General features: G+C 45.8%; 1 protein-coding gene across 3 annotated transcripts in view; it reads right to left on the reverse strand.

Moving 5' to 3' along the window:
* COMMD1 (copper metabolism domain containing 1) overlaps positions 1-18,102 on the reverse strand; it is a 121,446-nt gene that overhangs the window by 35,219 nt on the left and 68,125 nt on the right. The window contains exon 3 of one of the 3 annotated variants that reach the window (XM_084798404.1): positions 1,253-1,703. The exons of the other annotated variants lie outside the window; for them this stretch is intronic. Within the exon in view, the coding sequence (XP_084654530.1) occupies positions 1,596-1,703 (108 nt within the window). The 3' untranslated portion in view covers positions 1,253-1,595. Of the gene's footprint in view, positions 1-1,252; positions 1,704-18,102 lie in introns of those variants that run through there. 3 annotated transcript variants of the gene reach the window in all.

Below are 18,102 nucleotides of genomic sequence, written 5' to 3' on the forward strand. Positions count from 1 at the left end.
ATACTTCCTACCAGAACAGTTATCACTACAGCAGTTCCTTTCTTTTCTTCCTTTTCCTTTTTCTTTCTTTTTTTTTTTTTTTTGTTTTTTGGTTTTTCAAGACAGGGTTTCTCTGTGCAGCCTTGGCTGTCCTAGACTCGCTTTATAGAACAGGCTGGCCTCGAACTCACAGCAATCTTCCTGCCTCTGCCTCCCGAGGGCTGGGATTAAAGGCGTGCGCCATGACGCCCGGCTTAGCATTCCTTTCTTTCTCTGTGTACACGTGCATGTTTGCACGTCTGTGGGTGTACTGTAGTCCGGTGTGTGTGCACATGTATGCACACACATGTGGAGGCCAGATGTTGATGTTGGGTCTCTCTCTCTCCCTCCCTCCCTTTCTCGCTCTCTCTCATCCTGCCAGATGGGTGCATGCTGCCACACAGGACAGCCAGCGATCAAGCCCGAGAACCCACATTAAGGAAGGAGATAACGAAATCTCCTTGTCTTCTGCCCTCCACAGGAACTCTGTGGCACGTGTGCCCCACTGCACACACATACATACACACAATATAAATGTAATTTTGAAAAAGCTTCAATGTCCCGACTCAGATCAAACCCACTCTCTAGATTTACACAACACCAGTCGACTCACTAACGTCAGTCAGTCCCAGGAGACTCTTCCTAGGGTAGGCAGGGTGCACAGCTTAGAACACAGGGTGCTGGTGAGCACTGCCTGCGTGACTACAGAGCCTCCCTCATTTTCTGAGGAAGAAATAGCATGAACAGTATGTGATACATAGCACAGCATGTATGAGTTATTGACAGCTCTCCCAGGAAAAACAATAGTTGGGAAGAATTCCAAGGCGTCGGTTCTACTGAACCTGAGGCTCTGAGGATGGGACCCCAGAAACCTGGGCCCCCTCCACCATGCTGAATGAGGGCTTTACTCTGGCGCTGCATACCCAGCGGCCTCCTTTTTAATTTCCATGTTTTGTTTTGTTTTTTGAGACAGAGTTTCTTTGTGTATCCTGGCTGTCCTGGAACTAGCTCTGTAGACCAAACTGGCTTGGAACTTACAGAGATCTAGCTGCCTCTGTCTCCTGAGTGCTGGGATTAAAGGTGTGCGCCACCATGCCTGGCAAATTTCAGTATTTTTTTGGAAGCCTCTCTCATAATCTTTATGCATGCTAAAATATGGGAACCTCTCCAATGGAACAGACGTGAAAGTAAAACAACACAGCCAGCAGAGACAGGCAAGATTTGAATTTGAGGGTTTTTTTTGCCACATTTTAAAATATATTTTTATTTATTCTGTGACTTTCATACATGTATACAATATCTTTTGGTAACACTAATGGGGAAACAGGAGTTTTAAAAGGTCAGTGGAGAAAGTCCTTGAAAACCTTCATTTCTTTCTTTCTTTCTTTTTTTTTTTTTTGTCAAGACAGGGTCTCTCTGTGTATCTTTGACTGTCCTGGACTCGCTTTGTAGACCAGGCTGGCCTGGAACTCACAGCGATCCGCCTGCCTCTGCCTCCCGAGTGCTGGGATTAAAGGCGTGCGCCACCACCGCCGCTGAACACCTTCATCTCAGCTCTCCTTCCTACATCACCTTAGTCAGGCTGCCTGCATCAGCGTGTTGATGCTCTCTTCTACCTCCGACAGCTTCTTCAGGATTTGTTTGACCTTAACTTCATCAAATTCCAAACACAGAAATTCAGATTCCTGTAAAACACAAAAGGATGTGTCAGAAGAAACCTGCAAGACCGCTGTGGTGGTTTGAATGAGCACAGCCCACGGGCTCGTACGTCTGCGTGCTTCTGCTCCGGGTGAGGGAGGAACTGCTTGGGAGGGGTTCGGAGGTGTGGCCTCGTTGGAGGAGGCCATGTTGATCATGAACTGACCCTCTAAAACTGTAATTAAGCCCCAGAACTACACACTTTCTTCTATAAGTTGCCTTGTTCATGGTGCCCCCCCCCCCCCCCCCAGTGACAGAACAGTGACTAAGACTATAGCTAAGCGTCTTCCTCTGGCATGAGCAAGCTGCAGAGGCCCAGGGCACCAGTGCGGTAAAACCAGACTCTGGCCTTTAAACCTATATGTGATGTTTTACCATACAAAGCTAATCCACACAGTGTCCTCAACAGAACACAAGTGTAAACGGAGACAGATGTCTGTTGTTCTTGTTATGAAAGGCTCCTCTGTTTAGCAGCTCGATTGACACTGGTATAAATTTAAAGTAGGTACTTAGGTATTTCCATGTGGACAGGAACTGTGAGGAGAGGAAAGGCTAACCTCCATCTGAAAAATTTTTCAACGATACATCGATACTGAACTCCCATCTCTGGCTGACTTCATAGTCAGAGCCGTCTCCACCTCATATAACAAATAAAAGAATCACAGTTTGTCCTGAATTAGCCGACTGTGACTCCGTCTAAAAAGAAATTAGAATAGGTTCACTGGAAAGCCTTAGCTGGACAACTAAAAATGATGAGCAGACCTTGAAATAGTAACAGCTATTTCTCAGGTTCTCCTTGCGGTGAGACCTCCCTCACGAGATCTCCCTCACGAGATCTCCCTCACGAGATCTCCCTCACGAGATCTCCCTCACGAGATCTCCTCCCTCCAGTCGCTCAGGATTGCTGAGCGGTCTTTGAAGTGTGTGGCAGAAATCTTACATGCCCCAATAAACCCTAACTCTAAACTGTCTTGAAAGTGAAGGGCAATGGGCTGGAGAGATGGCTCAGTGGTTAAGAGTACCGCCTGCTCTTCCAAAGGACCCAGGTTCGATTCCCAGCAACCACATGGCAGCTCACTACTGTCTTGTACCTCCAAGATCTGACACCCTCACACCAATGCACATAAATTAAAATTAAATAAAATATTTAAAAAAAAAAAAAAAAGAAAGTGAAGGGCAAATTATAGGTACCCAAGAGTGTAGGTCCTTGCTGACTTTAGAACCGTTATCAAGTAACTTCGGATTAGTATAGATGCTTGGAGGCGCTACAATCTAACCGGCTTGCTTTCTAGAAAATGATATTAAGGCTCTAATTTTTCCAAGTGACATGTTTAATGGCCCTTTGTCTGTTAAGGGCAGAATCACAGGATTAATACTGTTATCTATGCATTTTCCTCTCTAAATATTGAAAGAGATCAAAACATCCTAGCCCAAGAGTCTACTCTGAGACTGCAATTGTTTTAAATTGAAGGCAACTGAGAGTCATCAGATGCCCTCTTGCAGTTTCTTCTAACTGATCAAAGCAAAAGCCTTCGGAGAAATGAGGATGGACAGAGTTTTGTGGTGGGGAAGATAAGAAGCTGGCATAACCTGTGTCTACCATAGCTTTTCTTCCTGTGACTCACTGCTCCTAGTGACATCATTTATTACCTTTCATTAAAAAGGAATATACATTTCCCGTAACTGTGAATCTCAGTTTCAGCTTACAAGTTTTTGTTCTTTTGTTTTTTGTTTGTTTGTTTGTGTGTGTGTGTGTGTGTGTGTGTGTGTGCCCTTCTCAACACAATATTTAAAATATCAATGTCAATGGATTTGTAAACATATTTCTCCTATTACTACTTTCTCAGTTTAAGCCACAGGAGTCCACCAAGAACATCCTGTCAGGACAGGCAACCGCTCTTACGGTGCTATGGCGGCCCGTTCCATCCCTGATCCAACGTGGCAGGAAAAGCAGTGTCAACAGCATCTTTACAGGGCATCACACTGCTGCCTGCCAGAAGAATGTTCAGGCCTTGATGCTGAAGACTGCCTCTGCCAATTCTAAACTAGCACACAAACTCAACACTGCTGGCACTGACCTGGAGAAAGAATCACAGGGCCAGAAGGGCCTCTTGGATGAAAAGTTTCCACCACAGAAAAGCAGTTTTCCTGACTATTAGAATCCTGTCCTTGAACATGTATTTAGACAGGAAAGGAGCTTAGGAATTCTGTCAAGTTTTCATTTAGTCTAAGAAAACAAAAACCAGTTTAGACAAGAAAAGAATACAGGGGCTGGTAACACTCAGTTGGTAGATGCTTGCTGAGCATGCACAAAGCCAGCAGGTCTATCCCCAGCAGGTATAAAGCTCAGGATGGTGGTGCGCGTCTATAGCCCCAGGGTTATAGGCTTACTATCAGCTACATAGCAAGCTCGAGGCCAGCCTATGCAAAGAAGATCCTTTCTCAAAACAAACAAATGAATGAATAATAAACAGAGGCCGAAGAGATGGCTTAAAGGTTAAGAGCTCTTGTTTAGCAACCATGAACACCAGGGTTTGGATCCCGCCACCTACCAAATGCTATGAGCTCTCTGTCTCTGGGCAAGCATATGGCCAGGGTCAGGGGAAGACAGGATCGCTAGGGCCTACTGGCCTCCAGCTTAGCTGAGAGAGCCTCAGACGCAGGGACAGTGACAGAGGACACTCATATGCTTACACTCATAAAAACACTTAAATAAACATACAAAATAAAGAGTATTAATAACGAAACTCTCCATGTTTCCAACTGAAGAAAGAATTACTCCTTTTTGTAATTTTATGGAAAACTGGGCAGTTGGCAGTTTAGTTGGCAAATTATGAATAGGTTTCAGATTTGCAAGCCTTTTATCAGCTTTACTGAGATCATTAGTTTAAAACATGTTTAATGTTTGGCCTTGGAAATAGCAGCCCAGAAACTAAAAATTACTAATGAATAAACATCTACTTAGGAAACAGGTAAAAGAGACGATGGCACACATTTTACCTCAGCGAAGGTCAGCTGCCAGGAAACATCACCACAGTCTGTGCTTACATGTGACGAGGTGAGGGCTTGGCTCCTAAGGGGTCATTAGCTGTAGCTTTAAGTGCTTGATCTTTGGAGATACATATATATCCTTTATATATTTTTATTTAATATGTGTGTATTTAGGGGTGTGTGCATGTGTACACATGCACATGCATGTGGAAGGCAGAACTCAGCCTCTGCTGCTGTTTCTCAATCATTTACCTTGTTTTGTGAGACAAATCTCTCAATGGCCTGGCGCTCCTGGAGTAGGCAAGGCTGGCCGGCCACCTCTCTCTCTCCTGCATGGTACCTCACTTGGCTTTCTTATGTGGGTTCTAGGAATTGAACTTGGCTCCTCCTGTGCCCTTTACTGACTAAACGATCTCCCAGTCCCATAACTGTGATTTCCTTTTTTTCCTGGAGGCAGGGTTTCTCCGTGTAGTCCTGGCTGACCTGGAACTCACTCTGTAGACCAGGCAGGCCTTGGACTCACAGATCCTCTGCCTCCCAGGTGCTGGGATTAAAGGCGTGCGCCACCACCGCCCAGCTGAGATGAATGTTTAATATGCTGTTCCCCCCACGCCTGACTTGGTTCACTTAACATTATGTACCCGCTCCCCACCCCCATCGCAGATGACAGCCATTTGCTCTTTTCTGACTTACACTGCATGACATGTACTTCCCTTATCCGTTCATCTGTCAACAGACACTTAGATTGTTTCCATTTTGGGGGCACTGAGAGTGATACTGCAACAAACACAGAAGTCTCTTTGACATAGTGATTTCATTTCCTTTGGACAGGAGCCGGACAGTGGCACTGCAGGATCACATGGTAGACCTACTCACTGTTTTTTTAAGATTCATTTTTCTTTTGTGTGCGTGCTTTGTGTGCATGGGTGTATGTGCACCCTGAGCATGCCTAGAGTCTCTGGAGGCCAGAGGAGGGCACTAGCTCCCCTGGAACTGAAGTCAGGACAGCTGTGAGCCACCGTGTGGGTGCTGGGAACTAAATCCCGCTCCTCCGGAAGAGCAGCCTCTGTTCCTAAGCGCCAAGCCACTGCCTCAGACATACTTTTTTGCTTTGTTTCTTTCTTGGTTTTTTGTTGTTGTTGTTGTTTCTTTCTTTTTAAATTTAAAGACAGGGGTTCTCTGTGTAGTCTTGGCTGTCCTCGACTCACTTTGTAGACCAAGCTGGCCTCAAACTCACAGAGATCCACCTGCCTCTGCCTCCCGAGTGCTGGGATTAAAGGCGTGCGCCACCGCTGCCCGGTTCCCTAAAGCCATTCTTGACAAGCATTTAGCGGTCTTCTGGCCTTTTCTCTGTGAGCAAGCATCTGTGATGTCTCTATACTCTCACATTGACACCAGGCACGCTGGCTTTTAGCCCTGCCTGTTAACTTTCTTTTAACATCTTTCTTCAAAATAGAGTTATTTTGGGGGGGCTGGAGAGATGGCTCAGAGGTTAAGAGTACTGGCTGCTCTTCCAGAGGTCCCAAGTTCAATTCCCAGCAACCACATGGTGGCTCATGACTATCTAATATTGAGATCTGGTGCCCTCTTCTGGTGTGCAGGCATACATGTACTCAGAGCACTGTATACATGTATAGTAAATAAATAAATCTTTAAAAAAGATAGTTATTCTTGAGGTGAAGAATGGCCTTAAATATAGACTTGGGGGGCACAAGTTAGTTAATAATAATCTGCAGTGCTATGAGGTATTGTGTTTCCTAGGAGTCTTTTATTTGTAGATGATATGATAAGGTCAATGATCTCATAGTTAATTCTTAGTTTCCTGAACATATACAAATAAGAATTTCTAGTAGCTAATCTAAAAGAAGAAAACAAACTCAAAACAAAGCAGCCCCCGCAAACCCTAAACACACACACACCCAACTACCACATTCTTACTGACTTTTATTTTGAAATGTTATTTTTTTCTGTGAGTGAGTATTGCCAGAATAAAAGCTGCCAGGAAGAAGATTAGAAAACAGCACAAAAAAGAAAAAAAAAAGAAAACAGCTCAAAAGCGGTCTCTATTCCCTACTCTTAGCTCTTGATAAATGCCTTGCATGCATGTTGTGTCTGTAAGTCCAGACTCTTGGTCTTGCATGCTGTTCTGTGAGAGAAAACGCGAGTCTGAGGGAAGGAGAGGGCAGGTGCCAGCCACGGCCTCTCTAGAGCAGGCAGCTTGTACAAGCTTTTGGAGCCAATGGGTAGAAGGTGGGCGGATAGGAAATTGTATCTCTGTTTGGAGGGTGTGTCCTGCCGTCAGTTGGTTCTGGGTTACAGGCTGGAAACCCTTTCACGCACATAATCTCACCTGGTAACCGGAAGAGACGAAGCAGAAGTAAGCTATTTGAACAAGTGTGGAGTTAGCGGAATTTGCCCATTTGACCCAAAGCAGGCTGTTTGAGCCAAATCTAGCAAGCTTTATCAGAAAATACAATGGATTTTATGAGCTTTGATCTATTCTAATTCCACTGGTAGAAAACTAAGACCTTGTTTACTTAAAATTGTCCACAATTCTACAAACTAGAGTTTCAAAGTTCAGATCTGTATGAAGGACAGAGGCAGCCAGCTCCTGCCTAGGCAAGAACTAAGACTCTTTTCTGGTCACCACCATTCGAGTAAGACTGTCTCAAAACCAACAACCAACCAACCAAGCGAACCCAGGTCTGTCTGGCTTCAGAACCCGAACCCCTGGTCATTTCACGATCTCAGCGTATGTTTATACAGTTATATATAATGTGAATTCCACCATTGATAGTTAATAATGTATCCACAGCTGGATGTTACTCTCTGAATTGGTGAACCTGAATAAAGCTGTTGTTAGTACGATGCTCCAGCTGGGTCATGCCCACCCTCCACCAGTCACTTAATAGGATTTAGCTCAGTGGTAGAGCAAGTACAAGGCCCTGGGCTAGGTTCCCAGCACAGAGGGAGGAGGAAGAAAGGGTAGGAGTTGAGAAAGGAAGGGAGAAGGGGAGGGAGGGAAGGAGCCTGGCAGGGAACCCGTGCTGGCTGTGTCTGTGCAACTCTGGGCATGACAGTAGTCCTTTGATGGGGAGAAAGCACAGCAGCCTCAGTATGGGCATGGGACCCAGGCTGCGAGTAAATAAACTCAGTTCCTACGGCTGTTATTCGGACTCCTTCTGTAGGTATGAGGGGTGGGAGGGCTGGGGAGGACTTGCTATACAGATGCCTGTTGTCCCCATCAGAAGGGCAAGAAGCAAGACTTCCTCTGTTGTTCTGTGAGCAATGTTTCAAACTTCCCAAGTGAGATCCCTTCTCGTCTCGTCCTAATCTTATGTCAGGAGAACCAAAGCACCAGCTTGACCCTGGGGTCTTTCCATCAGTGGTCACAAGGAATTACCAATTTTGTATTCAAGACTGTCTTTTAAAAAATATATTTATTTATTATGTATACAGTGCTCTGCCTGCATGTATACCTGCAGGCCAGAAGAGGGCACCAGATCTCACTATAGATGGTTGGGAGCCACCATGTGGCTGCTGGGAATTGAACTCAGGACCTTTGGAAGAACAGCCAGTCCTCTTAGCCTCTGAGCCATCTCTCCAGCCCCTCAATATTGTCTTTTATCTGAGGAAATCAACTAATTTCCCCCCCCAAAAAAATCAGATCAGGTACTTTTGGATTGTGAGAAGATAAATACATTAAATTCTGAACTTAAACTTTTAATAGCCTTCATCTTTGACCCACATCTATCCTCCAACTAAGCCAAGGGTAAAGATGATTGGGTAGGATAAAGGAGAAAGAGAGCCTTTGGTAATGTCTTGATCACAGAATCAAGGCTTGACTGACAACCACACGAAACATGGAATAGGCAGCAACGTACTATTATGAATAAAAATCAACAACTGTCACTATCTATCTATATATGCATCCATCTTTCTTTAATGCTATGTACCCACCCGCCCGCCCACCTTTCTTTAATGCTAGGGAGCAATCCTAGGTCCTTGTGCACGTGTGGTTAGGGCTCTAGCTCTGAACTCCATGCCCAGCCCAACTGTTACAACTTTCAGACGTTTCCTAATCCTTCCCGCCAAGCAAGCTGTCCCTCCTCTGAATGTCTAGAGAACTTAATAATCTTGTGAAGGAGACAACCGCCACACGCTCTGACAGTGTGTGGCTCTGTATTTGTGCACACCTACTTGCTAGCACTAGTGAGCACAGGCTCTGAAACCACATGTCTAAACCAAGATTCTACCATTTTTACAGCTGTCTTACGGTTAAATGGACTGTGGATTCTGAGTTTGTAAATTCATCGGGGTTTTTTTTTCTTTCTTTTTTTTTTTTCTTTTCTTTTTTTCGTTTTTTGAGACAGAGTCTCTCTGTGTTAGCCTTGGCTGTCCTGAACTCACTCTGTAGACCAGGCTGGCCTCGAACTCACAGCGATCCACCTGCCTCTGCCTCCCGAGTGCTGGGATTAAAGGTGTGTGCCACCACGCCTGGCTAAATTCATGGTTTTAAATAGGCTTAACTGCTAACGTTTCTGAGGATTTTACAACAATGCTCCTAAAGTGACTCAACATTCTTAAGAAGTAAGCCTATGCCCTACACCTGTTTTATTTACATAGTATCTCATACCCAACAATATAAAAATGATATCGGTTAGTTACACACTCTTTATGATTTTCCAAAGGAAACAGCTAAGCACTTCACGCTGACACACAGTAGGCCTCTATGGTATAGTCGGCCAAGGCACTTCAGTGGCAGCCCCAAGTCAGCCCTGTCTGGCTACCTCTGACACTGTACTCTGAAGAAGCACACATCTATCCATCGGCCAGTGGAAGAACACCAGAGGTGCAGCAGCTGGCCCAACAGTGGCCAGGGCAGCACAGGAGAGCCTTGAGAGGGCAGAAACAAGCAAGGCCCCAGGCTAGAGCTGCCGATGACCTCTGGTCCGTGTCTGCCCATCACTGCCAAGCCTCAGAAAGGGAAGAACATCCAGTGCATTTTTCTTACAATCAAATGGGGAAATAATTGTAATAGTCAACAATACACGGAGAGAACAGGACCATCAGTCTAGCCACCAGCCCACCTCTTCACTTGGGCTGGTACCCGCTGCTGGATGTGATAATCTCATCCTCTCCATCCTCAGAAAATACCAGGGCAGCTAAATCAGTCCTCTGTGTCATAGCCTCGAATGCACACAAAACAGGCGGGAGGGCAGCTGCAGGATTCCTCAGAAATACCACCCTTGAGGCACAGGATCAAACTTTATTTTTATGTTATTAACGCAAATATTCCGTCATTTGTCTCCCTGCCCGCGGCCCGCCCCCGCCCCCCCCCCCATCATCTAATGAAAGTCAAATACTGCCTGGGGGCCTAAAAAACAAAAAGAAACAAAAAAAAAAATCCTCTTGCATTGCTCAGTTCAAGCTGTGAGGAAAGCCTCCAGCAAAGCTATTTTAGGTAATCTACAGAGAGAAAAAATTCAAATGCAATGCCTTTCTTTTATCTTCATCAGTGAAGAGAAAATACTAAATACAAACTTTACAAGGGAATTTCTAGGGGTGGGAGGGGCAGCTCAGAGGTTAAGAGCACTGGCTGCTCTTCCAGAGGACCCGAGTTCAATTCCCAGCAACCACATGGCGGTTCACAATCGTCTCTAACTCTAGGTCAGAGGAGCCAGCACTCTCACACAGACACGCATGCATGTAAAGCACTAAAATAAAAACAAATAAATAAAAACTAAAGAAAAAAGAGCACTTGCTGTTCTTGCAGAAGACTCAGGTTCTGTCCCCTGGACCCACACCATGGCTCACAAGCATCCCTAAGTCCAGTTTCAGGGGGTCGGGTGCCCTCTTTTGAACTTTGCAGACACCAGGCACACACACGAGGTACACATACACACATGCAGACAAAACACTCAAACACACAAAAAATAAAATAGTAACCCTAACAAAGCATTTTTACAATATGTCTCTAATTCCGTCACTTAGAGGCAGGCAAGGACCAGGCTGAGACAGGTACTGATACTTTACGATAGTTGTAATATGTTGAATTTAACTTCTGCCAGAGGCTGCTGGGGTGTGTTCTGTGCTTTGTATTTGCTAATTGCTTGCCCCGCCCCCAGAGTCTCACAGTAGACTGTCATGTACCCCAACTATTGCCAGTCAACCTTGCCTTCCAGTTTGACTAATAAAGAAAGCTGATACCTGGGCAGGGCCGGAGGAGGGTAGGCGTGGCGAAGGTTCTCAGGCTTTGGGGGCAGAGAGGATCTTGGGAAGGAGCAGACATAAGAGAGAAGGAAGGAGGAGGAGAGTCCCCATGGGTAGGACAGGGCCAGGAGGCCCAGAGGAGGAACTCGGAAGCTCCACATAAAAGAAACGGCCCAGATGAACAACCTTAGCAAGTATATTGGGATTATGCATGGGAGGTAGCGTAACTAGAAATTATGGGATGGAGGCTGGGATGTAAGGGTAGGTAGCTTGGAAGGTAATATCTGCCCTGCCCCAGGTGAATTATCAGGTGTTTGTGTCTTTACTGATTGAAAGTGGGTCAATAATACCACCATAATAAGTATAGGCCTAATAATAAACATTTACAGGCCATAACATTAGCCTAACAGCAACAAGAGACTAAATCTAAGCATATAACAATGAAGATGCTATACACAAAGGTATTCCTACCCTCTGTTCCATAGACTGTAATAACTCAATGGAAATTACAAAAAATACATATATGCACAAAAATACATAACCTGGGGAGAACAGCTCTTCTCAGCTGTCTGTGCTGGGGTGGGGTTGCTGCAATCAGGATGTGAAGTGAATAAATAATTAAATTTATGTACCTGTTACTACGACTGCTGCCGTGTCTGTCCAGCTTTCGTGTGGGACAAGCAAATACCCAAGCCTCAGGGTTGTATCTTGTATGCAAGCGTCTCAATGTTTGTCTGCCACTGTGTCCTGCCCCGAGCGACACACTTCCTCAGGCTCTTCCCAGCAACAACAAACGCCACACAGCAAATCCCTCTTTGCTTGTTTTTGCTGATTTAATTCCCCAAAGCATTTTGAGCTTCTGAGAGTCTTTCTCCTTGCAAGGATCAAACACACTGTGTGCTCTCTTTTCCTTTCTTAATAGAGGTCTTTATTGAACAAGACCACCCACTGGATTAAAATATTACCAACTGGGAAAGGCCAGGCCTTTTCCATAAGGAAACCGGCGAGGTCTTAGGACTAAACAGTCAGGCTTCTCACCCTGGAGAGCCTGTACTGTCATGCTTTCTATTCTCAGAAGTAGCAAAATGTGGTAGTTTGAACAAAAATGGCCCCCACAGGTCTATAAGGAGAGGCAGTATTAGGAGGTGCGGCCTTGCTGCGGGGAGTGTGTTTCAGTTCTCTTCCTGCTACCCGGCCATGCGCACGCAGACCTCTCAGCTCCTTCCCCAGCCCCATGTCCACCTGCACGCTGCCGTGCTCCCTGCCATGATGACAAAGCACTAAACCTCTGAACTGTGACCCAAATGCTTTCCTTTATAAGAGCTGCCATGCTCACAGTGTCTCTTCACAGCAATGAAACTTTAACTAAGACGCAGAGTTTCTATTTACAACTTATTTCCCTCACACATCAAAGAACTCTTAGCATGTGGAAGAGGAGGCAGAAGTCTATAGTCTCAGACTGTAACTATAAGCTTAGAACGCAGTGCTAGCAATCACTCCCACATGTAGCATAGCCAGACCCCAGCACCTCTGTAAAGCTGAACTAAGGGAGTGGCAAGCAAAGGCACTAGTGCTGGTGGCGTGGATTATGCACCCCAAATCAGTGACAAGGCCCAGTGTATGCCATTCTAAAATATGCCTCTTTCACATTAGAATTATTTTGACAGACTCCAAACTCAGAAGCCCTGAAAAACCATATGTTGGGCTTCTAACTAAGCAATCTGCATGTATGTAGCCGTTCAGAAGGCACAGAGCAATCAGTGGACGGCAGGTCTCTCCCTCTGTGGGGGTCCTGGGACTCAAATGCAGGTTGTCAGGCACCTTTACCCCACCAGCCCTGGACAGATGATGCTTTTGTAAGAAAAGTTTACATTTACAAAGGAAATCTCTTTTTGTATGGTTAGATCAAATCACTAAAGATTTTTATTTAAATCTGCATAATAAATCTAACATTTATTTTATGTACTTTTTTCCCTTGGCTGTTTTACACAGACCTTTTCCTACTTCCTCCTTTGTTTCTGAGAATAAAGGCTTTTAGACCTTGTTGAGAGCAAGCTGTGCCCTGCCCTAAGTCACTGCATATTCTATAAAACTGAGAGGGGGTTGTTTTTGTTTTTTATATTGTGCCTTGCCCTGAGACTCCATTTTATAAGCAGCATTTGAATCTATTTGGGATGCTAAAGCCCCTTGATGAACAGGTGTCCAGGACCAGCCAAGAGGGCCTGACTGATAACTCACTCCTAACGGTAGCAGGGATGTGTCCCTCACTGACGGTGTGTCCCTCACTGATGATGGTGTGTCCCTCGTTGATGGTGTGTCCCTCGCTGATGATGGTGTGTCCCTCACTGATGATGGTGTGTCCCTCGATGATGATGGTGTGTCCCTCGCTGATGGTGTGTCCCTCGCTGATGGTGTGTCCCTCACTGATGGTGTGTCCCTCGCTGATGATTGGTGTGTCCCTCACTGATGGTGTGTCTCTCACTGATGGTGTGTCCCTCGCTGACGGTGTGTCCCTCACTGATGATGGTGTGTCCCTCGTTGATGGTGGGTCCCTCGCTGATGATGGTGTGTCCCTCACTGATGATGGTGTGTCCCTCGATGATGATGGTGTGTCCCTCGCTGATGGTGTGTCCCTCGCTGATGATTGGTGTGTCCCTCACTGATGGTGTGTCTCTCACTGATGGTGTGTCCCTCACTGACGGTGTGGCCTGCTTGAAAGCTGTTTATCCATCCACCCAGGTAACTGTTTGAACCTGGCCAGCCCTGCTTGCTGGGGCAAGCCCTCGGTTTATACATGCTAGCAAGCATTCTACCAGCTGAGCTACATTCCTAGCCCAAACATGAGTGGTTTATAGATTTAGTTTTTATAATATCTTTCTTTAATTCTTTAAAAATATTTTAAATGTTTTGCATGCATGTATACGTGTGCACCATGTGTGTGCTTTGTGGCCATGGAGGTCAGATCCCCGGAATTGGAGTTACAGAGGGTTCCATGCTGTCATACGTGTGCAGGCAACTGAATCCAGGCCCTCTGCTGGCACGAACACAGAACTTAGCTCCTAGCCCCCTCTTATTTCTTCTTAGTCCGTTCTGTTACATGATTTTATTTTATTTTTTTGGTTGAAATAATGACCGAAGTAATACTTCTGACCGTCGGTGGAGACATGGTATTCTAAACTGCCCCTAAGACAAATTACTACCCCTTCCTGTAAGTTAATCCAATGGGTCTGTCAATCACTTGCACGGGAAACCGATGCACAGAAAGCTGTCCCGGAAACTTGAAGAGGTATCATGCTTTAAAACAAAAACAAAACCCATACCCATGTAAATCAGGCCAGCATTCTCTTTGGCCATTGCTCACTCTCACCCTTAAGAGTGTCTCAGGTTTTACTCTGTCTTCTACACAGCACACTCTGTGTCTCCTTTGAATTCACTTCACAGAGATCACAAGGACTAGGGGGCCAAGAGGAGATCCTAGTACAGATCAGAAAGAAAAACAACCTTGTAGAAGGGCTGAGAGAGGGAGGCAGTGTGACTGGGCTGAGCCTCTCGCTCAGAAGAGCAGCCGCTGCTGCAGAAGTCCGAGCAGCACTGAGAGAGAAGGTCCACACAAGGCAAGCCCGCGTGCCAAACAACACAGGGACTTGCGTCCCATCAGCTCTTCCAACTCCAAACAGCTCAGGGTCACTGACCATAGGCCCTTGCAAGGCTGCTTACTCCTGCAGACCTCAGACAGGTCGTTAGCATGTAACCTGGGGTAGTCATTTTGAATATAAGGGTCACAAACCCCCAAGTCGCTAAAGGAGGTATAACACACCACCACTGGGGCTAGACACTGGGGGTTCAGTGTCACACAAGGCAGTCTCTGTCCTCTCCCCATTTTAATGGGGGGGGAGGGGAAAGACAACAAATTAAATGACTTAAGAAGCAATTTGAACGGATCATGGTCAAAAGTAGACATGTAGAACACTTGTTTACTTTGTGAGAAGACTGCTGGCCACCTCCCCAGTAGTTTATTAAGGCAGCAAAGGAGACGAACTGAAGTCCAGCTAGAAGCTGACCCAGATACAGAATTCATATTATTGCCTATCTTCCACTGTCAGGACACTGCTACCCTTTGATAACACACGAAAGCAAGATGACATCATTTGTTGGGAGATAAGGAAGACCTAGTATAAAATTACAGAACACAAGACGAGAAACCAGAGATGTGGGCCCTGCGTCCGCTTCTCTCACTTGACACTCATGGGACCTGCAATGGGTCACTTAGACTTGTTGGAGCCTGACACTCTTCATGTATCACATTTCAAAGATTTAGACGGTTTTAATGACACAATAAAAGGACATGAAAATATTTATAACACCAAACAAAGGTAACTCTATCTAACTCCGTAATCAAATGTTGGCAGGAGAACTCCAGCGAGCACAGGCACAGGCATAACCACATCTTTTTACCAGAATAAGTCACCACAATCACACCCATCTCCCAAGGCTTAACTTTTGGAGGAAATAAACCCTCCAAAGAGCCTTTTTAGTGATTACCCTCTACCTTGCTTGCTGGGCCCCAAACCCCACTTTTTTTTTATTTTGGTTTTTTGAGACAGGGTTTTTCTGTGTTAGTCTTGGCTGTCCTGGACTCGCTTTATAGACCAGGCTGGCCTCGAACTCGCAGCGATCCACCTGCCTCTGCCTCTCGAGTGCTGGGACTAAAGGCATGCACCCCACGCTCAGCTGCAAACCCCACTTTTTAACAAGTATATTTTTGGGGTTGGGGAGATTGCTCGGCCAGTAAAAGGGCTTGATGCTCAAGCATGAAGACCTTCGACCCCCAGCAGCCGTGTAAAAGCCAGGTGTGGGAGGGTGTGGTGGCAGAGGCAGGCAGATCTCTGAGAGTTCAAGGCTAGCTTGGTCTATAAAGTGAGTTCAAGGTCAGCCAGGACTACTGAGAAACCCTGTCTCGAAAAAACAAAAACAAACAAAAGTCAGGTTTGATGCCAGCCTCTCTATACACAAACATATACATCCCTATAACTTATAAAACAAAATGATTCCTAAGCACCTAGGCAGCCTCTTCTTAGAAGTCTATGCTTCTGTTTTCTTCTTCTTATTCTTTTTTAAGGTATTATGTATTTATTTTATGTATGAGTGCTCAATCTGCGTATACACCTATATGCCAGGAGAGGGCATCAGATTCCAGTATAGGCGGCTGTGAGCCACCATGTGGTTGCTGGGGATTGAACTCAGGACCTCTGAAGGCTATCTCTCTAGCCCCCCTGTTTTCTTCTTTAATTAAAGTGCTCGTGGGGCAGGAAGGCCTGGGGATGTCCAAGTTATGGGGACAGGGAGAGAGCAAGGAAGAGCTGGGGTAAGTAGTGAACAGATGGATCAAAAATGTCTCACTTTATCCAACTATTTATACAGACGCGAGCTTGATGGGGAACGTGAGGCAGGGAGGGTGAGTTGAAGCTAGCTGTTTCCCATGGCATTTAGGACATAGGAACACCATGATCCACGGCCAGTGACATCCCTTCTGAGTTAGACAGTGGGTGCCTCTTGTGTCACAGATCCCTTAGGGGTGTACGAACATGATACGGCGACATTCTCTGGCACAAGGTGTGTGGCTGATGGTCTTGATCACACTGCTTGCTCAGTGGCTGATAACATCCTTTGATGTAGACAGAAGGAGCTCATCTGGCACAGCTAAGTCCCAGGCCTTCCTGGGTTTTACAAACCCAGATCAGCCTGAAGCCAGAAGGAAGAAAGGAGCACACGCATGTCCTTGTAAAGAAAGACAGGTAAGAATGGGAGGGAGTCCCAGCCCTTGGCAGGCAGAAGCAGGCGATCACTGAGTTCAAGGTTAGCCCAGTCTATAGAGTGAGTTTCAGGACAGCCAGGGCTATACAGAGAAACCCTGTCTCAAAAAATAAAAAAAGAGGGGGAGGAAGAAATTACCCTTTAATGAGATAAGTACTCAAATGCTCCCTGAAAGGACTTCTCCTGCCAAGCTGTCAGAAGGCATAACTTCTCCCTCCATCCCCTACCCTTCTGCCTTTCTGGGAAGACACAGGCCAGACTCCTCAGCCCATTGGCCCTGACACTCCTGTGTTACAGTAAATTGTATCGGCTTGGCCTAAGAAGCCAATAACTGACACAGGGAGACTGAAACATACTTTAAAGCTTCCAGCACACTGGGCAGAATCTAAACTGATACAAACCTACACATAAACTAACACAAGCTACTCTAAACCTCATGACAACACATATCCCACGCACTTGCCACTGTGATCCTCAGAGACTTCTCCCTCCCTTCTCCGTCTAAACCGCACATGCTTCAACCTCAGAGTCATTTTCATTTTCTTCTGCGACACAGGATTCCAAAGCTATCAGACTAATTGATAAGAGAAAATTTCCTGGAGACAAACAGCATGAGAAATGGAGGTAGGGACTGCTCATGAAGGCCAGCCATACCTAATTACTAAATTAAATAGGTTTTGCTCTTCAGACAAAGTATCCTAGAGGACAAAGCTAATGAGCGATGCATGCATTGCTAAAAAAATGTACAGTTCCTTACAAGGTAATGAGGTCACCATTAAGTGGCTAAGTAAATAACACGACCACAGTAGACTTAAGGGAGCAATAACTTGATGGTTCAAAGTGAAGGGAAAACATCAGGGAGAGGATAACGGAAGCACACGCAGGGCTGGGATGAGCCTAAGTCTGCAGGCAAGAGCCCGGGGCTCCACAGCCCAGGAAGCCATCGGGAGCTGTCGCTATGCTTAGGCGCGTCTTTCTCACACACCAGCACGCGTGCTCCCCAGAGCATCTGCATCTGCTCGCTGCCCTTCAAAACATGTCTGTAACACACAAATGGCTCATAATTACTACCTGACCCGAACTCTGTGGAGCCTCTCAGTTACAATTCTCTTCACCGGCTTACAGCTTCTCTATACCAGTAGGTCAAAAATCTAAACCAGTTATTTCACTCAAAAACTGCAGCTGTGGGCTAGCGAGATGGCTTAGCGGTTAAGAGCGACTGGTTGTTCATCCAAAGGTCCTGAGTTCAATTTCCAGCAACCACATGGTGGCTCGCAGCCATCTGTAATGAGATCTGGCCTGCTAGCATATATGCAGGCAGGATATTGTAGACGTAATAAATAAGTAAATCTTTTTTAAAAAGGGGGA

The sequence above is a fragment of the Acomys minous genome (assembly GCF_964271855.1).
Source record: "Acomys minous genome assembly, chromosome: 10".
NCBI classification, from domain to species: Eukaryota; Metazoa; Chordata; class Mammalia; order Rodentia; family Muridae; genus Acomys; species Acomys minous.